General features: G+C 34.8%; 1 protein-coding gene and 1 pseudogene across 1 annotated transcript; both read left to right on the forward strand.

The window, feature by feature from the left end:
- The first annotated feature begins 1367 nt into the window (after positions 1-1367).
- LOC123890143 lies at positions 1368-5069 on the forward strand (annotated as a pseudogene).
- An 18186-nt stretch (positions 5070-23255) lies between these two features.
- Positions 23256-26633, forward strand: LOC123902998 (guanine nucleotide-binding protein subunit gamma 1-like). Its single transcript, XM_045952848.1, has 4 exons — positions 23256-23731; positions 25883-25935; positions 26200-26244; positions 26326-26633. Exons 1-4 carry the CDS (start codon positions 23576-23578, stop codon positions 26408-26410), a joined length of 339 nt encoding a protein of 112 aa, XP_045808804.1. The 5' UTR covers positions 23256-23575; the 3' UTR covers positions 26411-26633.
- Positions 26634-27896: the final 1263 nt, after the last annotated feature.

The following is a 27896-nucleotide window of genomic DNA, read 5'->3' on the forward strand; positions in this document are numbered from 1 at the left end:
AAACTTCAATGTCAGCTTGAAGAAACAATTGTAAGAATACTCATCATCAGTATGGAGAAACACGGCTAAGAATACTCATGTTATGCTTGAAGCAACAACTGATCTATGCATTTTGAATGGTAGAGTACAAATCCATAGTGGCGGTTAAATGCGGAGGTGCTACTGGTGACAAATTGGAAATTGGAGGAGAGATGTTTTATGGACTAAAGATGATCCTTTCACATGTGTCAAAGGAAGGAACATCATGCGCAAGGTACCGTTAGAAATAGCTCCCACATAATAAAATGGTGAGACCAACTTGAATTTCAATTAATTAATGGATGAATGTTATATAAAGTGTTGAAACGAGAATATTGCTATTACTTCTAATTAAGAAATGTTTAATAGACAAAGGGTCACGGGATACTATCTCAGTCCCAAAATATAAGGTCTCATTGACAAAAATACAGGAATTAAGAAAAGTAGCTCTGCATTAAATTTGTCTATAATGTTCATTCGCTTTTTAAAATTACCCTCAATTATTAAGATAGAGAAATTGCGATATTTTATTTCTCTTCTTTTAATTAAGAATATTTTTGTGAAACTTTTATTAATGCACCTTTGTAAAAATGTCTTATAAAATAGTACAATAAAATTTTATAAAAGAGTTTTATATATTGAGACGGAAGTAATAGTAATTAATTTGTTGGAGTTCAGACCAATAAATTTTTATTTTTATTTTTTTGGTCAAGTTCAGACCAATGAATTTAATTATGATTATGATCTATGAAGCACGGACTCCAACACGGACACCGCGACACGATACGGACACGGACACCACGACACCGCTAATGTAAAAAATATAGGACACCGACACCGCTACATATTTATAAAACATATAAATTGAGAATCAAAATATATACATGTAAATATATACATAGTATTTTACCTTTATTTATCCATCTACGATCGAAAAAACTAAAAATATCGTAATCAAAATGTAATGTCTTCAATCCATAATTGATCAATATTATTGTTTCTACACATCTTTAACTCTTGTAGATATGTCTGATATGTGCCTAAGGAGAGTATAAACAAAGAAAAATAATTATTTTTGGGACACTTGTTCGACAGGTGTCATACGAGTATCTTACAGGTGTCGGACACCGATCAAAAAAATGTCAAACTAAAGGAAAAATTGAATTTTTTCCGACACCGACATGAGCAATCCGACACGTGTCGGACGAGTGTCATAAGAGTGTCGGACACCGACACGTGTCGGACACCGCGACACACCTAATCATAGAGGTGTCGTTGCTTCCTAGATCATGATGCAATCATAGTGACCAAATTATGGACAGAAGTTTACGAGGAAACTTCAGTTGGAGATGGATGATGATCTTTTTGCAAGTATACAAAATTCAACAAACCGTTATGTAGGAATTTGGTGCAAAACTCAACACTTTGTTATATGGGTTGCTAATAGAAATCAACCATTGATCAATGATTCTTTAGGAGTTCTTACAATATATAATGATGGCAATCTTGTTGTATTGAATGGACAAAAAGATGTTATTTGGTCAACAAATGTTTCCAATATTACATTAGAAACCAATTCTAGTTTCAGACTTTCTGATTATGGAAGCCTTGTTTTGATGGATACAACAGAAAATACTATATGGGAGAGTTTCAAGAATCCTTCAAATGCATTATTACCAACCATGAAATTTACAAGTAACATGAAACTCGCATCGTGGAGAACCCCTTTTGATCCGTCCATCGGAAACTTCTCTATAAGCATCCAACGGTTGAATATTCCAGAACTTTTCATTTGGAATGAAACTCGGCCGTATTGGAGAAGTGGTCCATGGAACAATCAAATCTTTTTGGGGGTAGAGGACATGACAACTCTTTATCTTAACGGTTTTCATATGGAGAAAGATAGTACGAGAACTGTTGATTTATACTTCAGAACAGATGACTATGGACTCTTGATGTATGACCTCAATTCGACAGGTCAATTGAATGAAATGTCTTGGAATATCGAGAAGGAGGAATAGGAGGATACATGGACTAATCAAAGATCGGATTGCGATGTTTATAGTTTTTGTGGTCCATTTGGATTTTGTAATTCAAAAGGGTCACCAATTTGTAGCTGTTTGGAAGGTTTTGAACCAAGTAACAAACAAGAGTGGAATCAACAAAATTGGACTAGTGGATGTCTTAGGAAGACACTTTTGCAATGTGAGATTGCCAAAAATCTAAACAAGAGTAGAAATGGTAATGAAATAGATGGTTTTTTGAAATTGAGTAATGTAAAAGTGCCTGATTTTGCAGAATTGTCATTTGTTGACCAAGATGCATGCAAAAATCAGTGTTTGATGAATTGCTCTTGCACTGCATATTCATATGATGCTGATATTCATTGTATGTCTTGGAATGGAAATCTAATTGATATACAACAATTCCAAAATGGAGGAACTGATCTATACATTCGTGGACCCTATGCCGAACATGATATATCATCAGGTCTTATTATTAGATCGACTTAGTATATAGTACTTGTTATGTTATGTTAGTATTTTCTCCTTCATCATCAGTTGTTATTAATCTAAAGTTTTAATCCTGTTCTTTATAGATAACGGGCCCAAAAGAACAATCATCATTACAGTTTCAGTATTAATAGGAACTATCATAATTGCCATTGCTGCATATTTGATTTGGAAAAAGACTTCAAATCCAGGTAAGTACCATTGTTGTTCATTTAATCTATTGCATACAAGTTGACATTTTAATGTTTATTGGTATATGTTAAGAGTCACACAACAAATGTGAGGTGTCTTGAATGTGGGTTTATAACTAAAGACAATCCTAGCCTTACAAGCTGATTTTGTAGGATTGAGTTAGACCCAATTGCCTATTATAAGATGGCATCAAAGCCTCTCCAAGATCCGTTGGACTACCTGCTATCAAGTTTCCGCTGTTAAGTCACCCACCATTTACATCCTCGCTCCCAAGCCCAATAGTGTTGGGCGCGAGGGGGTGTGTTAAGAGTCCCACATCGGATATGAAAAGTTCTGAACATGGGTTTATAAGTAGAGGCAATCCTCACATTACAAGTTGATTTTTTAGGGTTGAGTTAGACCCAACTCTCAATTTTAAGAGTATGGAATATAGAATATAAGTTAACACATGTTTCAATGTTTGATGTTTCTTTTTCGTCACTCCTGCTAAATTGTGATACTTTATACTTTATGATTCAGTGGGAAATATGAAGCATGGAATTTTTCACTTCAACAAAATAGAAAAAGCTGAAGAATACGCTGACAATGTAATTGGAGAATTGTCACAAGCTAAGCTACAAGAGCTGTTACTATATAATTTTGAAAAGCTTGCAATTGCTACAAACAACTTCCTTGAATCCAACAAACTTGGACAAGGTGGTTTTGGTCCTGTATACAAGGTACATTAAATCAACCAAAGTTAATAATTAATGTTTGAAGTCATTAGTTGTTAATTTTTTTTTCCTTCTGATATTGTATTCTAGGGAATACTACAAGACGGTAAGGAAATAGCGGTGAAAAGACTTTCTATTTCATCCGGCCAAGGGCTAAAAGAATTCATGAATGAAGTAGTAGTGATTTCTAAGCTTCAGCACCGCAATCTTGTAAGGCTTTTAGGTTGCTGTATTGAAAGAGACGAAAAGATGTTGATGTACGAGTTCATGCCAAATAAAAGTTTGGATGCATATGTTTTTGGTTAGTTCATTTGAAAACATTCATAATTTACTTTATTTCCAATTTTATTTTGCAAAAGAATTAACAATGTTTTCATCTATAGTGATTTTGAAGAAATCATTATAGGAAGAAGATTTGGACTAGTTGAGAATAATATGCTGTGATGATTTTAACTTTTATAGATCAATCAAGAAATAAACTCTTGGATTGGGAAAAACGCTTTAGCATAATTGAAGGAATCGCTCGTGGAATACTTTACCTACATAGAGATTCCAGGCTAAAAATCATACATAGAGATTTGAAGGCTAGCAACATCTTGCTTGATGAGGAGCTGAATCCAAAAATATCTGACTTTGGTATGGCTAGAATCTTTGGAGTGAGTGAAGATCGCGCCAATACACAAAGGGTTGTTGGAAAGTAGTAAGTTTATACCTTATTGTTTATCTAATGTTATATATCAACTGTTAGAACAACCATGGTTCAAAATAATAAAGATACAAAAAACACTAACAATGATCATTGTTAAGAAGTCTCACATCGGATGTGGGTTGGTCTGGACGGGTTTATAAGTAAGAGGCACTCACCTTAAAAGCCGGTTTTGTAGAGTTGATTTAGACTCAATACCCAATTCTAAATACTATGGTGATATTACAATATTATCCCCTGAATAAATTGTTATATTTCAATGCAGTGGTTATATGGCTCCAGAATACGCAATGCATGGAGTATTTTTGGATAAATCAGATGTCTTCAGCTTTGGAGTTTTGCTAATAGAGATTGTTAGTGGAAGACGAAACTCGAGCTTTTATGAAAGTGAAAATTCTCTGACTCTCTTAGGATTTGTAAGTCTACGCAAATCAATATATTAGAATTGAAATGATGGAACTTTTGTAGCTTTCTTTTTCTTCTGATAAAACATAAATTTGATTTTTGTTACATTTTAGGCCTGGATTCAATGGAAGGAAGACAATATTTTAAGTTTAATAGAACCAGAAATATATGATGATAGTCATCATAAGAATATTTCGAGGTGCATACATATAGGACTTCTATGTGTAAGAATCAGCTGCAGACAGACCTACTATGGCTGCAGTGATTTCTATGCTTAACAGTGAAACTATCGACATTCCACGTGCAAGACAACCTGCATTCCTCTTGAGACAGAATATGATGAATACAATCTCTTCTGAATCGTATTCCAATAATGTTTTGAGTATCACAGACCTTCATGGAAGATAGGAAATTGTTGAAGCGTTGTGTAAAAGATACAACTCTATAACTCGAGGGGGTAACTAGTTCTGTAAATGGGGAACTCCACACACAATTTTGACTATCACATGTGCGAGCCACTGTCCGGCCGAGCGAAGTGGAAGAAATAGTCACAAGAAAGGGGGGTTGAATTGTGACCCTTTTAAAAATTAATCTCGTAATCTACTAAATTGATCTCAAGTGTATACTTGGATAAATGTTAGTGAATTAAAAATCAGATTGTTCTAAGAACAATCTCAACTGCGTGAGAATTTCAAAGTAACTGTAAATGAAGTGTTTCGTATGATGCGTGTTTACAGAAAATAAAGAGTTAAAGGTTAGAGAGATTCACACACAAAGATTATACTAGTTCACCCAAATCCTGGGCTAGTCCAGTCCCCACGCCTGTGAGTTTTTACTATGATCTCGAGATACTACCTATCTCAAATACAAATCTTCTTTGATCTAAACCAAGATCAAAAACCTCTAAGCCCTACAAGTTTGATCTACCTCAGCCTTACAGAGGTGTCACTCAATCAATAGTTACGTATTGACTTGAGTCATCTTTTTTTTACAAAGGGAATTGTTCTGGATCTAAGCTTATACACAAACACAAAACTAGTTTGAGAAGCTTATACAAAATAAACTCAATACACAGTAATATTGTGATCCAATAGGTTGATAGAGAGCTGAAGTGTGAGTGGTAAAATTGAGAGACAAAGATACAACCACTTAAAAGTGGGTTATGTTGAAAAGTGGTCTCTTGAGAAATTTGCTTGTAGAAACTCAAAGGTTGTTTGAGAAGAAAATAGAAACACTCAATAAACTCAGAAGTATGATGTGAATGAAGAGCCTGAGTTTGAGTGATGAAAGAAGAGCTTTAGGACCTGTAGACAAAAACAAGTAATTGATGATTTGTAGCTTGAACTCTTGCTCTTTCTCTTGGATTTGATTGCCTTTTATAGATGATTGCTTGAGGTTGAAGCTTGACTTTCAAGTATATCAGTTAGAGGGAAAAAAAAGAGCTGTTACTCAGTGCTCCACAAGCAGCAGACAACTTCTGCATATTTGACAGGTTCTCTGTTCAGTCTTGGAACAGTCTTGAATTGCATTTTGCTTTGATCCACAAGAGCCAAATATGTGTGAGCTGTTGGCAAGTACAAATGAGTTGTTTCCTGCTTCCTTCCAATGTCAGAGGTCAGATATAGCCATTTGTAACCTCAGTAAAAGGACTCATGACAGTTGGAGGTGGTTTTGCAAAACTATGTGCAGAAACGTTCTTGAATCAGTCTTGAACCAGTCTTGACTGTATCAGCAAGTGTGATGAAGCTTCATCTCTATTTCCTTTGTGATGTGCAGCTGTTTACTAGCCTCAAGGACACTTCAGAAATATGTTTAGCTTGAGAATAAACCAGCTGGAAAAGTATCAAAGCATGTAGGACAAAAAAGTACTTATTATGACCCTTGCATTAAAGAATGTTCCTTGTGTGTACTTGGCTCAAGTGCATCATAACTCATAGATCAGAACTTGTTGTTGCATTCTGATTGGTCTATGATATGTGATCAATATATTTTCATTGGTTGATCAATACCATAAAAGATCAAACTTATAATTCATTGCATAAATTATGACTAGGAAAGGTATATGCTCATTTTCCATCAAAAGTGTTGATCCAAAAAGAGATTATCTTCTATAGAGATTTGATCCATAATTCCTTTGTAAAGTGCTTATTTGTTTTGTCAAAAGTTGACTTATAAAATCATAAAGCACTTAATCTAAAATGTGCTTATAGTCAAAAGTGCAGTCTGTCTGTTAAGAATGTTCTCAGATCATTCTTGAAATAGTATCTCAAGATTTTCTTAAAGAGGGATCTTCATATTGCTGCAAAACTTTCCACAATTCCTCTTGATGTTTTGCACACATTGTTGCTTGTTCATTGAGTACTTTGAGATGCTTTTAGTGGAGGTGTGGGAGTACTCATCATGAGGATTATCATTTTCTAGCTTAGACAATGATTGAAACTTTTATGTCTTGTGGTGCATAAGCTCCTTTGTAAATTCATGTAAAATCATTCTTAGATCATTCTTGTCTTGAGAAGCTAAGATGAAACTTTGAGTAGGTTTTGAAGATCTTCAACATATGCATCATTTTCATTGATGTTAATTGTAGTAGTAAATCCTCAAAGCATGTAACAAAACTCAATGTGAGCTTTGACATGATAACATCAAATATGTTCTTCTGTAGCTCGTGATGCAAGTATTTCCATCAACTATGATCTTCATATTCTTCCTTGAATCTTTAATACTCATTGTGAACCTTGTGGTGATGAGGAAGACTATTAACCATGAAACTTGCTTTCTTGTTTGAATCTTCAAATGAAACCTCTTATGATTCAAGCAACATCCTTTAAAAATCTTCATGAAGCTTGTGTGCTATTGTTATGATCATCTGATGCTACTCCGATTCTTTCATTGTTTGAGTATATAAAATGCACTTGTTGATGTGACTGACTTCTAGCTTGTGCACTTTTGTCATTACCTATCTTTCAACAAAAACTCAAGTGCAAACATCAGTAGATCACCATTCATAAAACTTAACATTTATTTCATAAGGTTTGTTGTCATTAAAACACTAAAATGGATTTTGCCTCAACAACGACGACCAACACAAACGCCGCACTTGGATGACGAAATCACAAATAAAAAAGAAAACTAAAAAACTCAATGTGAAAATCACTTGTTTAGATTAAAAGCAAGGAAAAAATGCAAATAGGTGATTTTAGAGAGAGAGAGAGATAACATCCAAAAGAGCTTGTATGTATGACCGATGATTTAGGTAAAATTACCCCTTTAAATCATTTTTTCTTTCTATTTTAGTTAAATACGTGTAATTTTCACATGTATTTAGTGTTTCTTGCGTATTTTTGTGATTTCGTCATTTAAGTGTACGTTATTATTTTTATTTTCCGTCTTAGTGCGGCCATTATATTTTTTTGTCTCGTCTTAATGCGAATATTTGTTGTCCCGTCTTGGTGTAGTGTTCATTTGTTTCAAGTTGAATGATTAAGTTTGATCTAATGTATATTCTTCGATCAATGAATTTAATGTCATCAGCAATACAGATTCGGATCCATGGAGATTTTGGATACTTCAATATAGTCAAATGTGTTGAGTTTGTTCACAGATTCATCATTTTTTATTTTAGCAATTTTGAATTTGTATTCTATTGATGTACTCTATCAATTTGAACGAATAAATATCGTTTATTTAGTCAAAAAAAAAGTTTAGGGTCTGTTTGGTTACACATAGAGGAGGGGAGAGGAGGTATTTTAATGAAGGGGAAGGGAGGTGAAGGAAGGGGAGGTGAAATTTGTACTTACACATATGTTTGGTTCAAAAGAAGGAAGAGGAGGGGAGGTGAGGGATTTTAATTAGATATATGTTTGGTTCAAGAGGGGGAGGGGAGAGATTTTAAAACTAATTTACTTTTTTATCCTTATAATTTTCATGTAGTCCGACAATTTTATAGCTACTTGGTGCGAATTAACCTATATATCCACAATATTTTCTCAATTTTTATGATTGATCTAACCCAAAAATAATATTTATAAGTTTAAATTACCTATAAATATATTTAAAAGAATTTTTTGATAATTATTAACAAAAAAAACCTTGTACTGATACAAATATTGTACAAAAAAAGTAATATTTATTTATAAGTATAAAGATCTTGTACTAATACTAATTGTTGGTGTTTTATGTTGGCCTCATTTTGCTAAAACAAATATTCAAGTTAGATGTTGAACTGAATGTTTCAAAATTAGATACAAGCAAGATGTTGGATAGAATGCTTCGACATTGGATACGACCAGTGGCGGAGCTAGCCTAAAAAATGGGGGCGGGCCGCTATAAATATAAATCGAATATCCAAAAAAATTTTACTAAAAAAACAGTGTATATATATATATATATATATATATATATATATATATATATATATATATATATATATATATATATATATATATATATATAAAGCATATCATATTTAAGGGTGTATCTAATTTGAATATCTAAAAATAGTCAAAAGATGAACCATTACAATTTTTAACAAATAAATTTTAAAAATATATTATGAAATATATTTTATGTCAATTCATGTGTAAAATTGATTCTTTTTAATTAATTCTTGTATTTATGTTTATAGTATTATATGAATCTCTTTAAAAAAAAAAAGTTTAACAAAAGATTGATCAAACATGAATTTTTATGCACTAAAACTCTATTTTAAATAAAAATTTAAGAACTTTATTACAAAATAAATTACACATTTTTTAAAACATATATAAATTATCTAACAATTTCAAATAGAGGGGGTTTATAACCCCCGCAAACTGTTAAATAATTTTGGTTTGTCCATAAATGGAGATAGAAACCCCCTCAAAACTGGAGGAAAACAAACTACACGTACTATTTAGCGGGGGTGTATAACCGCCGCTAAGTAGTATCAAAACCGCCGCTAGAACACATGTATATGAAAAAAAAATTAAAAATGTTGGGGCGGGCCATGGCCCTGTCTAGCCCATGAGGGGCTCCGCCCCTGGATACGACATCGAGTGCTTCAACATTGGATACCTCATCCAGTGCGCTCTGTTTTCGTGAATGATATATTTTTGCGTGAGATCTTTGAAAGATTTGATTGAAGAATTAATCCACGCCTTTTAATTTGTGTGCCAACATACAGGTGGTTCCAAAATCTTCAGAAAGCGGTTTATGTGTTATTTGTTCCTCAAGATTGTCATAAAATATTAAGAGATAAAAGATTTGACTCTAAAATATATTTTGTGAAGATTGTTGTAGAAAATATAAAAGATTTATTTCAAATAAATCTTTATCGTTCAAGGAGATTATTACTGAAAATATATTCAAGGAGATTGTTACTGAAAATATATTTATGGACAATAAATATATTTATGGAAGGAATAAATATTTGGTGAAAATATATTTGTGGAAAATATATTTTTCTTCTAGAAGACTTCTTGGATCTGAATTATTGTGCAGCCTGTTTAATCATCAAAGCCCATGCTGCTTATGCTATATAAAGAAAGGAGCTAAACCTAATTTACTCACCGAAGCCATTGTTCATCAAGATGTAGTCTTTAGGGTTTCGTGTCATGTAGTCACTCTCTAGGAGAGTTGGTGTAAGTGAACCACTCAGGTTGTGAGTGTTGAGGCAAAATCCATTTTAGTGTTTTAATGACAACAAACCTTCTGGAATAAATGTTAAGTTTTATGAATGGTGATCTACTGATGTTTGCACTTGAGTTTTTGTTGAAAGATAGGTAATGACAAAAGTGGACAAACTAGAAGCCACTCACATCAACAAGTGCATTTTATATACTCAAACAATGAAAGAATTGGAGTAGCATCAAATGATCATAACAATATCATCACAAGCTTCATGAAGACTTTTAAAGGATGTGGTTTGAATCATAAGAGGTTTGATTTGAAGATTCAAACAAGAAAGCAAGTTTCATGGTTAATAGTCTTCCTCATCACCACAAAGTTCACAATGAGTATTAAAGATTCAAGGAAGAATATGAAGATCGTAGTTGATGGAAATACTTGCATCACGAGCTACAGAAGAACATAATTGATGTTATATCATGTCAAAGCTCACGTTGAGTTTTGTTACATGCTTTGAGGATTTACTACTACAATTAACATCAATGAAAATGATGCATATGTTGAAGATCTTCAAAACCTACTCAAAGTTTCATCTTAGCTTCTCAAGACAAGAATGATCTAAGAATGATTTTACATGAATTTACAAAGGAGCTTATGCACCACAATGCATAAAAGTTTCAATCATTTTCTAAGCTAGAAAATGATAATCCTCATGATGAGTACTCCCACACCTCCACTAAAAGCATCTCAAAGTACTCAATGAACAAGCAACAATGTGTGCAAAACATCAAGAGGAATTGTGGAAAGTTTTGCAGTAACATGAAGATCCCACTTTAAGAAAATCTTGAGATACTGTTTCAAGAATGATCTGAGAACATTCTTAACAGACAGACTGCACTTTTGAATATAAGCATGTTTTGGATTAAGTGCTTTCTGATTTTATAAGTCAACTTTGGACAAAACATATAAGCACTTTACAAAGGAAATATGGATCAAATCTCTACAGAAGATAATCTCTTTTGGGATCAACGACACTTGGTGGAATTTTAAGTATATGCTTTCCTAGTCATAATTCATGCAAAGAATTATGAGTTTGATCATTCATGATCTTTTATGGCATTGATCAACCAACTGAAATATCTGATCATATATCATAGGCCAATCAGATTGCAACAACACTCTTTGAACTATGAGTTGTATTGTACTTGAGAAGAAACATTCTTCAATGCAAGTGTCATAACAAGTACACTTTTGTCCTACATGCCTTGATACTTTTCCAGCTGGTTTATTCCCAAGCTAATGCTATCTCTGAGTTGTCCTTGAGCCTACTGAACAGCTGCATATCACAAAGGAAATAAAGATGAAGCTTCATCACACTTGCTGATGTAGTCAAGACTGGTTCAAGACTGATTCAAGACTGATTCAAGAACGATCCTGCACACAGTTTTTCAAAACCATTTCCAACTGTCATGAGTCCTTTTATTGAGGTTCCAAACGGCTATATCTGACCTCTGACATTGGAAGGAAGCAGGAAACAACTCATTTGTACTTGCCAACAGCTCACACTTCTTTGGCTCTTGTGGATCAAAGCAAAATTCAGTTCAAGACTGTTTCAAGAATGAGCAGAGAATCTGGCAATTTTGCAGCAGCTGTCTAAAGCATCTTTGGCACTGAGTAACAGCTATAATTTGCTCTCTAACTGATATACTTGAAGACCAAGACTCACACATAAGGTTGCATCTATAAAAGGCAAGCAAATCCAAGAGAAAGAGCAAGAGTTCAAGCTACAAATCATCAATTACTTGTTTTTGTCTACAAGTCCTAAAACTCTTCTTTCATCACTCAAACTCAGGCTCTTCATTCACATCATACTTCTGAGTTTATTGAGTGTTTCTATTTGCTTCTCAAACAACCTTTGAGTTTTTACAAGCAAATTTTTCAGGAGACCACTTTTCAACATAACCCACTTTTAAGTGGTTATATCTTTGTCTCTCAATTTTACCACTCACACTCCAGCTCTCTATCAACCTATTGGATCACAATATTACTGAGTGTATTTTGTATAAGCTTCTCAAACTAGTTTTGAGTTTTTGTATAAGCTTAGATCCAGAACAACTTCCCTTTGTAAAAAGAAGATTAGCTCAAGTCAATACGTAACTATTGATTGAGTGACACCTCTGTAAGGCTGAGGTAGATCAAGCTTGTAGGGATTGGAGGTTTCTGATCGTGGTTTAGATCAAAGAAGATTTGTATTTGAGATCGGTAGTATCTCGAGATCATAGTGGAAAACTCACAGGCGTGGGGACTGGACTAGCCCAGGATTTGGGTGAACCAGTATAATTTGTGTGTGTGAATCTCTCTTACCTTTAACTATTTATTTACTGCAAACCAAGGTTGTCAGAACCGGACCGGTCATCGAACCGGCGAGCTCACCGGTTCAAGGTTCAATTGGTCGGACCGGGTTCAATCGGGGTCGAACCGTTTTTAATTAAATATATATTTTAATTAATATATAAATAAATATATATGAATAATTGCTCAATATTTCATAATTTCACACATTAAAAAGATAAAATATCACAAGTCAAAATAAAATAAAATTTATAATTCAAACCAAATGAAAAATAGATGAAAAACATCCTACGACGTCGTTGTTTTGTTTCGGATTTTTTTAAAAAAAAAAATTAAAACGACGGCGTTTTGCCCTATTTTTTTTTTTTTTTTTTAAAAAAAACTGCAAAACCGCTTGAACCGCCCGGCCGGTTCGACGGTTCGACCCGGTCCGTCCCCGGTTCACGCGTTTTTTTGCCGGTCGGTTTCCTATCCGTTTTTTGCTCAAAACCGAACCGTTTTTATGACCGGTTCACGGTCCGACCGGTCCGACCGGTCCGACTGGCCGGTCCGGTTTTGATAACCTTGCTGCAAACACACATCACACAAACCACTTAATCTACATTCACTTTGAATTCTCACGCAGCAGAGAACATTCTCAGAACAAGCTCACGCAGCAGAGAACATTCTCAGAACAAGCTGTCTTATATTCCACTAACATTTATCCAAGTATACACTTGAGATTAATTTTGCAGAGTGCAGGATTAATTTTAAAAGGGTCACAATTCAAACCCCCCCTTTCTTGTGACTATTTCTTCCACTTCAGTGAGATGGTCACTATGTCCTCACTTAGAAACCTTTAGGTAATGAGTAAAGTGTTGTAATATCTTTAGAGCTTCTAAGCAAAGAGATAGTGTGTGTGAACCATTCCTAAGCATTGAAGTACGGAATTGGTGAATGTTTAAGAAGTGTGTCTTCATCTACAAGTTGTTATGTGTACGATCACAGTGGCTGTGATTAAGAGGAGTTGAGCGGAGGTTCTCATATCTAGGTGCGTCTTAGGTAGAATATAGCACGGGTGGTGATTAGGTGATAAGTTGTAAATGGGCGAGTTTAGCTTTGAACTAATACTATCATAGTGGATTCACTCTTGGATTGATATCCCCCAGATTAGGTGATGTTGCACCGAACTGGGTTAACAAATAACTTGTGTTTTACGTTCTGCACTTTATTATTAACTTGTCTGTACTGGTACGAGATGCTTAAGCATCGCGTTCAACATTAGTATATTATCGCTCCTGACAAATGTTGGAGCATCGTGTAGAACATCTACTGTTTACGTTTTTCAGTATTTGTTGTTAATGTTATATGTCTTGCCATATTATTCATGACAGACCAGATGTTTTGCCATCCTGTACAACATCTGGTTCTGCTATACCAGAATTTCAATTGGTATCAGAGCAGGCATCCTGTTCTGTTTTCTGGATGAGATCCAAGGGAAGATACTTTCTGGTTATGGGAAAGAAAGGAATACTGAAAAAAATTGTTTGAACTTGGAGAAGTTCATATTGATTGAATGGTCCCTAGAAGTGGAGGATGAACTATTCATGACAGGGTGTGTAGTAGACCTGTCTATTGGTGTTCAGGCGTATAGATTTGGTAATGAGTTGTTGCATGGTTTGATTTATTTTCAAACCGGTGTTGATAGAGGATTTCTTTGTGTGCTCCTTTAGAAGGGAACTGATGCCTTACTAGATGTTGGAACATCGGATGAGCAGATTTTGCAGAATCTTATTGGATGATAGTAGGGCATGGCAGATGCTTGGGTGCTGAACAAATGTGTATTAGTTACATATGTTTGTAACCTTCTCCTGATCTGGAAGAGGAGGCATCTGTGTCTGATATGTTTTCTACGCTAGAAACATGTCTTAGATAAGCATGTTGGTCAGGACACGATCAACACATGGTTGACCTCTTGGGTTAGTTTATTTCTGATTCAAGTAAGTGGTAGTTGTATTTGTGTGCAGTATTGATGTGCTATATGATGCTAATCTTATCTGATGAGTAGCTGTGCAGCTGTGGTATGATGTACTATATGATGTTCTAACCATGTATGTTGTTATGTTCTGGTGATAATATCTATAGTTGTATGAATGCATGATTAATCAAAGAGGAGTTATTATGGTTCTCTGGTATCTATATGGGAAGTTCCTCTTTGACTTGGAGTCCAATTATGTGGCATCCTCACATAATGGAACAGTTATGTTGCAAGGATTGAAGGGGATCCTTGTTAATTGGGAGAAGCAGACTCAGTCTGAAAAGTTTACTTATGGTGATTAATGACCAGTCACTACCATTATTATTGAAGATTGTCCCAGATACCTATTAGAGGGAATCTCCTCTATAGGTGCAGATGAATGACATCAAACATCTCAAAGTAAGACATGAGGTCTGAACATTAGAAGTATCTTGAGATGTATAATATCCAGGTCCCTGCATGTATGGATGATTTGGTATTGAAGGTTGATCAACTATTGATGGTTGATCCTCTTGTGTCCCCTTGCAAGAGTTATGGACTACTATGGTATCTCCAGACCATAGTTCAGGATGAAACTCATGAGATTGAGATTGATGCTTGAATTGATGCTGAAGCATTATCTCAAGGATCTGCCTCTTCAACCAAGGATGTTGGTTCTACTCAAGGTGGAGTACAAGGTCAAGCCACTGACCTAATCTGAATGACTTGTGGTAAGCTGTAATGACTGAGTGTCATCTGCTGGTGTCAGATATGTGTAGAAGAAGGATGTCAAATCAAATGTCCTACCTTGTATGAGAAGGTAATCTTATCTGACAAATTATAATTTCTTTAATGGGAGCTGATATCTGCCTATCCTCTGTTGATGTTATGCATAAGACTGATGGTGAATACTTTGACGAGAGACTGAGTATTTTTCTGGGAGTAGTACTGTTTGTCTGATGTGGCTCAATGCTCTACTATATGCTGAAGCATCTAGTGCTTATTTGATTTTAGTGTGCTACCAGACGCGTTAGTGGTGGATGTGTTATCTAATGTTGGATCATCAGGATACAGGTAGTAATTCTATTTGACGTATGTTGAGGGGGAGTAAAAGCTCTAACATGATATGCATGTAATTATCTGATATACATGTTCTAAGGGGGAGCAATATCGTTTATTTGTATGATACAATGTGCTAATGAATGTTGCGACATCATAATACCTGAGAATTTATTTTTCTCAGCTTTGAGGGAATTTATTTTTCCTAGTGATTCTTTTATGAGAGTTTATTTTTCTCCATTGTATTCAGATGTTTTTGAAAAGCAGTATGATCTGCACTGGTGGTACTCTGTTAGGAGCTTCTTGAAAGATGTTTATGCACAATGATTCATTTGAATGATGATTTAAGAACCAACGTAACTGGTTTCTGAAATCAGAGGCTAATGACCCAAATGATGTTGGAACATCATAATTATTGATGGGTGTTTTGTGGAAGGTGCTTGGGATTGTGCATAAGAGTGCTCAAGCAGTACGGTCAGAAAAGGTGTTTCTGACTATGTGAATCAGAATGTGGAGGTTCTGATCTTGTAGTATGTTCTAGCTATGCATGACATCTTGCATATTCAAAAGGTCATGATACATTGTGTAGTTCTGCAAGGACAATATATGTATCCTTGTTAAGTGAAGGGGTCAGAGTGCTTGGATGTATTCTCAAGGAGTGAGAATATTTGACTTAGGATTGACTCTACTGAGGGAGTTAATGTTGCTCTCCAACATGAAAGGATGAAGTCTTTCGCATGTTTTCACCTAGTACTCGAGGTTTCATCTTCTGATGGAGCATTGGTTATCCATGACGAGAAGAGTCATGTGTTTATCTGTGAACTGTTGCTACAATGATACATATATTGTCTAGAGTGTTGTTCAAGCTTGTGGAGATCTTATGCCTCATAAGAGGATATGATGTCAAACAACATGTTGTGACATTATGAAATTATTTGTGATCTTAACAAGGAATGGTTGATTCTAGCCATGTCAAGCTGGATAATTATATCAGTTATTCACATATTTCTCAAGTGGTTAAATGGTTGAGTTTGAGAGAATTTATTTTTCTCTACAGATTTTTGGAAGGACTCTCCAAGAGTCTTTATTGTTGATAAGATTGTGTTTGGAGAAATGTCGAACCAGATGGTCCAACATTGGCCAGCAGATGCAATCTGAGTTTGATATGAAGTAAGTTATTGGTACTTGTGACTATGATATTTTGTTCCCCCATGGTACAAATTCTATACTGGTGGGGTATTGTCTTGTTGATTGGATAAGAAGTGGTGATGATAAGAAAAGTACTTATGAAGGTTGTTTCTTTTTGGAGAATAATTTGATTTCCTGGTTTATCAAGAAGCAAAATAGTGTATCCTTGTCTACTGCAGAGGTTGATTATATAGCAGCTGAGAGTAGTTGCTCACAACTCTTGTGGATGAAGCAGGTGCTGAAAGAATACAATGTTGAACACAATGTTGCATCATCTAGGAAACTTGTTTCTAAATCTATTATCCAGGTTAATTCTATCTTTCAAAAGACCCTAGAAAAGTCTATTTATGTTACTGTTGATGATGTTAATGAACCTGCCAAGCTCTTTTTTTATAACATCATTGATTTAGTTGTCACCTCTAATGTTGAATCAAATGTGATTACCTCTGTTAAAGGTTCTATCGGTTCAAATGCTATGGGTAGTGTTGGAACATCTGTGAGATCTGCCTCTGAAATTGTAATTGTAGATAAACCTAGATCACTTAAAAATCATCATAGGTCAATCTAGCATGAATGTTGTGGTTGTTGATGACATTGTTTTTTTCTTAATTGTTCATGTGTCATCTTCCAAAGTTGTTGGTTTTGAAACTCTGTCATCCCCTCTAAAGTTGTGGTTGTGTCCCCCAAAGAAACCTCACCTGAGTCTGATGTCCTATCGGATGTTGAACCATCCTGGACCAACCTGCTAATGTTGTTGAAACGTGTTCTATAATTCCCCAAACTGAAGTTGATATGGTTCTGAGAGTCCCCTATCTGATGAGGTTGAAGATCAACCAAATGGTTGTTTGGAGTATTTAGGTTTTGAATGTGGTGGAAGAAACTGATTCTGATGATCTTCCACTTGACCAAGTTGTTGCTCAAAGTGTGACTGAAAGAGATCTAGTCATGTTATGGATGTTTGTGTGAATGTACATTCTGCTGAGAAGTACTATATGTGTTCAGATGTGTTATGATCAGATGTGATAATGCTCAGATATGTGATGTTCAAAAGGTGATTATTACTACTATATCTGACTGTTTCGGATTCGTTACTAAAACCTCTGGCTTGATGTTCTTATGTGATTTTGGTATGTGCCTCTTGAGGCTGAAACTGGTTTATATTCATATGTGTGTGACTTTGAGCTATATGTTGAGGATGATGTGCTAAACATCATGTCACCTGACAGGAAGAAAGTTGACATGTCACTATCTCTTATGCTCTCTTAGATAATGTCTCTTTCATTTTGAAGAAAGTGTTCAGAAGTGAAAGTCCGTGTTCTAACAAAGATAAGTTCTATGAGAAGCTGAATTTTGGAACAATGTTCTCTTAGGCCCTTGTCATATTGTGTGCAGTAGTACTACTCCTTGCAGTAGTAGTATATGGTTCTCATATTAGGTTGTGTTGATGTTATGGTTTTTCCTGCTATGGGCTGATTTGCTGTGTCTATGTTTGAAGGGGAGTAAATTTTGCTTTCTACTATATGTTGTGTGCATGCAAGGATTTCAAAAAGCATTTAAACTTGTAGCATAGGGCATGATCATAATCTTATAACCATAGAAATATGGATGATTCTTCATGCTTAGTCATAGTCATAGAAATATAGATGACTTTCATGCTTTGGTAACATTCATAGCAATATGGGTGACTTAGTTAGTTACAGTCATAGAAATATGGGTAACTAGTACATGCTTAATTATGAATACACACATGTGTGTCTAAAGCAACCACTAAGCCTTAATCACTCTGATTGAATGCTTCCGCTATTACAAGACTATGAGTTATATGGATGAAGACACAAGAATTTGGTAAAGATCAATAGAATTGTGTGAAGTCATAATGTGCAAAGAAAGGGAAAATGTCTATTTTATACGTGTTGACTATAATGCTTGATGTGGTGGATATGATATGTTTCCTCCACTGTTGATGAGGTATGTATTTCATAGTGTTATCTTCGGTTGTAGTAGCTTTGTGCACTATGTGATTGATGTGATGAAGATAGTATAGGTTTGTGCCTTCTGACTTATGATCTTCATGCTATATTGCTGGAGTTTGGTTATGGTATTGTGGATGAAAGCTCACATGTTCTCTTTCCACTCTTCTGTTCTCATGACATTTGTGAGTTAGGACCTGGATAATTTGAAGCACCTTGTGTGCATATGGTCTGTGATAATTTGTACCCTCTGTTATGGTATTCTGCAATATGTTTCTAGATATTTATGCTATTCTACTCTTTGATTAATACATAAAGACCTTATTTTGTCTAAACTTCTGACTAAAAAGGGAAGTGGTTTGGTAGTTGGTAGGTATGATAAGTTGTGCTGCTAATGCCTCATGTGCTACCTGATGCTTAGACATCTGTTAATCTGTGTAGTGTAGTATTGAATATGTGCTGCTGTATGCTTATATGCTGATATGGATGATAAAATTGAGGGGGAGTAAGAATTGTTTTTTTGATTATCATTCTGATAAGCATGTGTCGATGTATTCAGGGAAGTGAAATTAATTTCTCTGATTCTGATATTGAGGGGGAGTAGCATAATGAAGTAAGCAGTTACTATTTTGTTGTGTAATGCTCTGTTTGGTTGCTCTGACTTGAGTGTGGCGCAATATCCCGACAGATGTTGAAACATCCTGGTTGCTTGAGAATTTATTTTTCTCAATTATGTTGGAATTTACTTTCCCAACTGCTACTCTGTGGTTTGCTTAATGCGTGGTTATTTGTCAGAATTTGTGGCTTAAAAGGGGGAGTGGTGATCTGTGATGTGTTTTGTGAACATGATGTGTTGACGGATGCTCTAACATCTGGTGTGACATGGTAGCAGTATGTAATGTTAGTATCAGATGTATGTGCTCTGAATGTGCTCTACAAGTATGGTATGTGATATGTTACGCTCAGATACTCTGCATTATGGATTTTTGTGATGTTCATAACTATTGCTCTTAATGCATGAAGTTTCTGTTTGGCATATTTTGTGTCTAAAAAGGGGGAGAGAATTGTGCCTGATGAATTTGTGAATAGTAGTACAGTGATGTAGTGCTCTGCATGTATGCGCTTAATGTATGTCTGGGTGTTGTGATGACCTACCAAATGTTGAAACATCCAGATGATGTGTTCTTAAAGAGAAATTATCTTTCTCTATTTTAAGGAGTTTATTTCTCCTTGTGTGGTTCTACTGTGAGAGTTTATATCTCTCTGCTGAAGTATTATGTGAAGCTAGGTGTGTTCGTATTCCACTGTTACATACCTCTGGTGTTTATGGAATGTATGTGTTTGTATCTCTCTGGAATGGTTAAACGGTCTAAGATTGTTTTAGCCAAAAATTTGTCAAAGGGGGAGATTGTTGGTGTTTTATGTTGGCCTTATTTTGCTAAAACAAATATTCAAGTTAGATGTTGAACTGAATGTTTCAAAATTAGATACAAGCAAGATGTTGGATAGAATGCTTCGACATTGGATACGACATCGAGTGCTTCAACATTGGATATCACATCCAGTGCGCTCTGTTTTCGCGAATGATATATTTTTGCGTGAGATCTTTGAAAGATTTGATTGAAGAATTAATCCACGCCTTTTAATTTATGTGCCAACATACAGGTGGTTCCAAAATCTTCAAAAAGCGGTTTATGTGTTATTTGTTCCTCAAGATTGTCATAAAATATTAAGAGATAAAAGATTTGATTCTAAAATATATTTTGTGAAGATTGTTGTAGAAAATATAAAAGATTTATTTCAAATAAATCTTTATGGTTCAAGGAGATTATTACTGAAAATATATTCAAGGAGATTGTTACTGAAAATATATTTATAGACAATAAATATATTTATGGAAGGAATAAATATTTGGTGAAAATATATTTGTGGAAAATATATTTTTCTTCTAGAAGACTTCTTGGATCTGAATTATTGTGCAGCCTGTTTACTCATCAAAGCCCATGCTGCTTATGCTATATAAAGAAAGGAGCTAAACCTAATTTACTCACCGAAGCCATTGTTCATCAAGATGTAGTCTTTAGGGTTTCGTGTCATGTAGCCACTCTCTATGAGAGTTGGTGTAAGTGAACCACTCGGGTTGTGAGATGGTCACTATGTCCTCACTCAGAAACCTTTAGGTAATGAGTAGAGTGTTGTAATATCTCTAGAGTTTCTAAGCAAAGAGATAGTGTGTGTGAACCATTCCTAAGCTTTGAAGTACGGAATTGGTGAATGTTTAAGAAGTGTGTCTTCATCTACAAGTTGTTATGTGTACGATCACAATGGTTGTGATTAAGAGGAGTTGAGCGGAGGTTCTCATACCTAGGTGCGTCTTAGGTAGAATATAGCACGGGTGGTGATTAGGTGATAAGTTGTAAACGGGCGAGTTTAGCTTTGAACTAATACTATCATAGTGGATTCACTCCTGGATTGGTATCCTCTAGATTAGGTGATGTTGCACCGAACTGGGTTAACAAATAACTTGTGTTTTACGTTCTGCACTTTATTATTAACTTGTCTGTACTGGTACGAGATGCTTAAGCATCGCGTTCAACATCAGTATATTATCGCTCCTGACAAATGTTGGAGCATCGTGTAGAACATCTACTATTTACGTTTTTCAATATTTGTTGTTAATGTTATATGTCTTGCCATATTATTCATGACAGACCAAATGTTTCGCCATCCTGTACAACATCTGGTTTTGCTATACCAGAATTTCACTAATATTGTAAAAAAAAAAACTCTTGTATTATAAGTTATAACGTAACAAACTTAATGATATTTTAAAAAATATAATAGTGCATATAAATTCTAACTAATATGATGCGGGTACAAAGTAAGTAACAATGTTGATTTTCTATAAAAAAAAATAACAACGTTGATTCAAAAAATTATATGAACTTTACAAGATAACAATGTAATACAAAAAAAATTAGCACAACAGTCTAAGAAAATAAAAAGACATGCGTAACAATAAAAAAAGTTTGAAAAAAAAAAATTAGAACTAAAAAATGGATAATTTTGGCATTTTAAAACAATTATGAGGACAATTATGTCAAAATAATTAAAATTGTAATGATATCTTTCTCCTTCCCTCCCCTCCCCTCCAAATCCCCCCAATTTGGGGGAAGCAAACATTGGGATTTGGAGGTATTTTGCTCACCTCCTCTCACCTCCCTTCCCCTCCTAAAAATTGAACCAAACACAATTAATTTAAAATATCCCCTCACCTCCCCTCCCCTCCAAAACCCCCGAACCAAACAGACCCTTAATGTCATATTCTCTCCTAACAAAGTTTTTTTAAGTAACTAACACACTTTAATTATGGATTGGAGTTCGGATTCGAACTTGTTGGGTGGATTTACTCCCCCAAATAAGACTCATACAAATTAATAAGAAAGAAAAAACAGAGAAAGAGAGGTGTTAGAAGGAAATGGGGTTGGCCCATATTTTGAGGTGGAACTACTCGATAAAAATGGCAACCATTTAATTTGGATTTAATTTCGACCGTCTATATCTTCGGTTTGTTTGAGTGGCGTGTCATACGGATGACGGTGGAACCAATCGTTTATTAAGAGTTAGATTGAAACTTTGTTTACATTTAAAACTCGATTATCCAAAAATCTTACTTTCAAGTTTCAAATAGTTCAATATTTTGTACACATTGTAACAAATGATAAAAAAAACTAAATGAAAAAACAAATAGGGTGGGATGCTTTTAATTACTTTGTTTCAAATTTATAGATCTAACCAATCGTTAGTTGGTTCAGTGTTGATTGACGCTGAACTTGGTAGAGAGGACCGCGGTTTGATTTCCCACAACTACGATCAAGAAGGGGCTGGAACCATTTGATGCCATAACTGACCCCCGAACTAGATTCAGCTGGTGGTGAAAAACAAAACAATTTTTTTTTATAGATCTAAAGACAATGATAGATCAAGTAGAAGAGAAGCATCTCTTCAGTACGAAGAGATAGAATTTTAGAAATTTGCACCCGTCCGTATGCAACCATTCATGTCAGATTTTTCGCAATTGTTTATAACACCCTATATCGATTTATCTAGAATATTGGTAAGAGCATACATAACTGATTAGGATACATTAAATCACATTACAAACGACCAAATATATGAATATGTTTACATTTATTCAAGAAAATAATACAAGATTGCTACTGAAACATAAACTAACCGAATCTTATACAAAATAGTTTTCTAACATATTTTTTGGTTTTCACCGTAATATCCGTTTCATTGGACCGTTTCAGCTCCCTCCCAATCGCAGTTGGAGAGGATCAAACCACGAATTTTTCTATAAGTTCATCATTAATCACTACGGACCAACTAATGTAATTTTTGAAATAAAAAAAACTTTACATGTATTATATTACTAGAAATTAAATAAAAAAAATGATTGAACTAATGAAGAAATAACTAACCACGGGTGTAATGTCCATGTCCAAGTTGCTGTCTTTGTTCTTTCTTCTGAATTTCAAAATAAAATAAAAATAAGAAAAGAAAAGACACACACACACACACACCTTGATGTGCATTTGAAATTGAATTTGTATGAGTGCGCACCGCAGCAAAGTAGGGCACAAAGTAGAAACAAAAAAGTTCCTTTTTGAAGAATAAAATTTCAAACCATTCGAGTGACTGAGTCAGTCTCGAGTCGAGAGAACGAACTGTGTCTATGTATGACTCAAACAGAACAACATAGTAAACGGTAATGCTGTGTGTTGTTTCTGAATAGTTTCAGATCTGTGTCATATTATTCATTGGATGAAAAGTGTTCACGCTTAGATATTTTTGTTATGGCGTCTGAAACGGCGTCGTCTGCTGATGAAGAAAAAGAAACCCTTTTAGTTTCAACTGGAGCAGGAGGAGGAGGAGGAGGCACAGATAAAAGAGGTAAACATCGTATTCTTGCTGAATTGAAGCGTCTTCAACAAGACACCAAATTTCTTCAGGTTAGTTTACTTAGATCTTGTTAAATGCTGTTTCTTATTCCTAGCTTGCTATTTCAATTAGTAATCTTTAGTTTCATTGCATTGTTAAATCATAAGATAATGTATGCTTATAAGTTCACAAGATTAACCCAATTTTGATTTTTGATGCATCATGCGTGTGCTTGTCTTGTAATGTAAGAACTATTCTTGTGTCTTCACTTAGGTCTTGTCTGGATAAACAACCTATTTTGTAGCTTATAGCATAAGCGCTTACGAATAAGCTATTTCTATAATAGAAGTTAAAATAGAGTCAAACTGCTTTTGTAAGATGTTTTTATAAGCTATCCTGGAGAGCAGAGCTTATGGAAATAAGCTTAAAACACCTTATGTACATGTCGTAAGCCTAGTGTTTATGCCAGTAGATAAGTAGATAAACTTGGCCCTTAATAGCTTAAGCTTTTTGGAATATTGGTTGGTCCTTGGTCGTCACGGTATCAAAGCTTCTCCTGCTACCACATGGTCTAGACTTCGATTCTTGCTGTCATTACGTTTTAAATAGTGGCCGCAGTCACGGTCGCGTTAAGGATTTTGCAATGTCGGCCGTTACGGATTACGGTAGACGCGGTGTGAATTAATCACATTATTGCACAAATCTTATTAAAATTATTTGTACTATTATATATGTGTAACAACTTAACTTAGAGATAAATGTGAAGTTTTGAACTAGGAAAGAGTTAAAAGGAGATAACACTTTGTAATTTATGTTCATATTTGACAATATTTTTACTAAAAATGTCATTTTTATTTATTTCAATTGAAAAAGAGGGAAGTCTCTATCTATTAGCAATTTGTCGCGGCCGTATTGGCGTTTCGGTGTGATTTTTTTCACCCTATAAAAACGGTGAAAAACGGTAATGGTAGCTACCTATACCGTTTTGTTGCATCCGTTTTCGCAGTAATGGACCTTTTTTTTAAAACCTTTGCATATTGCGATAATAAAGTTACCATAATAGTTGGTTCATTTATAGCGTGCCTATTATACAGTAGCTATGAAAAGTTCCTTTCATAATATATCTGGAAGGTTTAAACACATCTTGAACCATATGGTTCATTCTATCAAGAAATAGGGGGAGTTGCTGGACATTTTGGCGAAAGTAGTAATGTAGGAAGGCAGTCCACGTAAATGTGCCATACTAAGTAGTTTTTACTATAGTATATCACATTTTAATGCCACAAAAATTTGCTGCCGTATTTCAGTTATTCTCCACATTTATGTCGACTGCTAGTTGTATTATATTGCTAAATTACTAAACGTGTGCTTATAAGTTGAGAAGATTGACCCAATTTTGATGCATAATGCATGTGTTGTATTGTAAAAATAACTTTTATGCCTTCACTTAATAGCTTAAGGAATATTGGTTGATTGTCGGTATCAAAGCTTCTTCTACTACTGTGTGGTCTAGAGTTTGATTATACTACTGTGATTATTGCGAGGCAAAAGTTAATGTAAATGTCACAGTTAGTTCATTCATAATAGCGTGTATCTTCAGAGTAGATATGGAAAGTTCTTTCTATAATATATCTTGAAAGTTGATACTCATCTTAGAGTTCGATTTTTCCTGTCATTATTGCGATGCAAAAGTTAATGTAATAGTTAGTTCATTCATAATAGCGTGTATCTTCCAGTAGATATGGAAAGTTCTTTATAATATATCTTGAAAGTTGATACTCATCTTGAACCATATGGTTTGTTATTGCAGTGAAAGTAGTAATGTAGGAGAGCAAATTTCAAAATAAACTAACTTATTGCGGAGGAAAATTTGTCTCATGTGTCTTTCTCACTTCCCGGAAAAAGTTCATGTGGTTCAGTCATTTAGTTACCACAAATTTGTAGTATGTCTGCTGGTAAAGAGAGTGATAAAAGCGATCATTTGTTTCTGGAATAGTTCTTTAAAAAATTGTTTCTTGATCCTTGTCACGAATGTGAGTATTTTGTAAGGGGTTATGTTGCTTGGCTTTTCTAATTTGTTAATTCAATGTTAGGCCATTTTGCAAAGTTGGGGTGTTTTCTCGTAGTGTAATCCTATAATTAACTGCTGTTAAAAGTCAGTTATCTCTATTACTGTATTCCTGCATTTGTTTTGATCGTTTTCTTTTCTTGAATATACTCAGGAAGAATTGGAAGAGCTCGAGAAGACAGAAAATGTGTCGGCTATATGCAAGGAGTAAGTACTGACTGAACAATTGTTTCTCTCTTTTGTGAAAGAAGATATAAGAAAATGTTCAATAAAGAATTTTAGCACATTGTGTTAGTTCAAACATCTGATATAGATAATTCTTTTTGGATTTGCCCATTACCCTTTTGTCAACTTTGGGGCTGAATGCAACAAATGATAGATTTTTTCTTAGAGTTGTTAAAATGCTTATGTCATTAGTCTTGTGCTACAAAATGCTACAAGGCTTAAACATATTTACTTGGCTTGGCGCAGATTGCTACAAAACATGGATACTAGACCTGATCCACTAATCCCAGAGTAATTTCTATTACCCACATCTTTTGTATTCTTTCTTGATTGTGAGCTTAGAGAGTAATTGTCAGTTTTCTCTGATTACAGAGTTCATGGACCTGTAAACCTCTTATGGGATAGATGGTTTGAAGGGCCTCAGGATCCACAAGCATGTAGATGTTGGATACTTTGATTTGAAGCTGTATGTCAATTCCATTGCAAATAGGATGTGAATGTTACTACTGCACAAAAGTGACTTTGGAAAGAAAATGCTTGGTGGCATTTTATACTACACACACTAATTCTTTAATGGCTTCATGTTGTGTTATATTAGAATAGATTATGCATCAAATACTGTCTATCTGTAATCACATTAATTTACTGCATTCAATTAGAAGTATCATTATTTGTGCTTATAGAGTGTGTTTGAAATTTGAAGCCAACCTAGAGATTATGGCTTTTAGTGATAACTGTTAATGTGCCGTGTGGATACTTTTAGCAGCATCCGGCCTTTAAGGAACTAGCTTTAGAAAGGCCACAACGGTTTGACATGGTATCAACTAAACCTGAGTGAGGATGAGATTTTCTGGCAGACCTTTAAGGTTATGGTATATCTTATAATCATGCGGCTTCTGACCTCTTAAGTGTACCATTTAACAAGCATCCTAGCAACCTTTATTTTGTTCTCCTTCTGTTACTCATCTACAAAGGTTACTGTTAATAATGTTCAAGACATATTTGAGGCCTTGGGATCTCACTTTAGAGCACTTTGGCTAGGGAAATAACTAGTTGCTCACTTTACTATAGTAGTGTATTGAAAACCATTGAGTTTATCACTTGTATCTCTTCTCACTTTAAAGGAAAATATAACCAACTGGTTATGTATGTGGTTTCTTCAATTTTTTGGGTTGTTGTAGTGCTTACATAGTAGAGTTATGGGGGGTGCTTGTTGGTTGTACTGGGTTGGTCTCGTGGCTATTAGCGGGTAGAGCTTTTTATGTGGACTCTTAGGTAGTTGCTAATACCTTAACCGTGTCAACCTTAACCGCCAATTTGGGTGGTAGTGTTTCAGGTGTTAGATTGGTGCGGTGGATTATTCAATGGTTAGAATTGGATTGATAAGTTAAAGTGTGTCACTTTTATCTTGGAACCAACAAATGTGTTGATGCTTTGACTTATTTGGGTTGTGAAGAAGGATCCGAGTTGGTTTTCTATGAGCAATGTCTGGTTCATATTAGAACATTATTTTTTGCTGATTTTGTAGGAGTTACAACTCTACATTTAGTTAAAGTGTAATTTTTTTTGGGGGGCTTCAATTCTCTGTTTATCAAAAAAAGGAAAAATAATTAACGACCATGTGTGTACTCCAGTGTTAAATTGTTGCATACATGTATGTTTTTTGTTTTGTGCTATTTATTTATTGCATACATATATGCATCGCGGATAGGCATAACAATATAACTTATACCCGTTCCTTAAAAAAAAAAAAAAACTTATACCCGTGGGTACCTGCCCGTCATGTCCGATTTTGACTGGAAAAACCGAATTCATTGGGTTTGGGTTTGAATTTTTCTTGATTTTAAAAGATGGGAGTAAGGCGGGTATTTAGTACATTGATACTCACCCCGAACATGGTTCTGGACTCTCACCGCCTATATCTAATTACATTTTATCTCTTT

Source organism: Trifolium pratense, linkage group LG1, assembly GCF_020283565.1.
Source record: "Trifolium pratense cultivar HEN17-A07 linkage group LG1, ARS_RC_1.1, whole genome shotgun sequence".
NCBI classification, from domain to species: domain Eukaryota; kingdom Viridiplantae; phylum Streptophyta; class Magnoliopsida; order Fabales; family Fabaceae; genus Trifolium; species Trifolium pratense.

Bases quoted from the DNA above. Each gene is read 5' to 3' on its own strand.
- LOC123902998 (XM_045952848.1), top strand. From the start codon at position 23,576: ATGGCGTCTGAAACGGCGTCGTCTGCTGATGAAGAAAAAGAAACCCTT. The intron at 23,732-25,882 runs GTTAGTTTACTT...GAATATACTCAG, and splicing joins AAGACACCAAATTTCTTCAG to GAAGAATTGGAAGAGCTCGA. The intron at 26,245-26,325 runs GTAATTTCTATT...CTCTGATTACAG, and splicing joins CCTGATCCACTAATCCCAGA to AGTTCATGGACCTGTAAACC.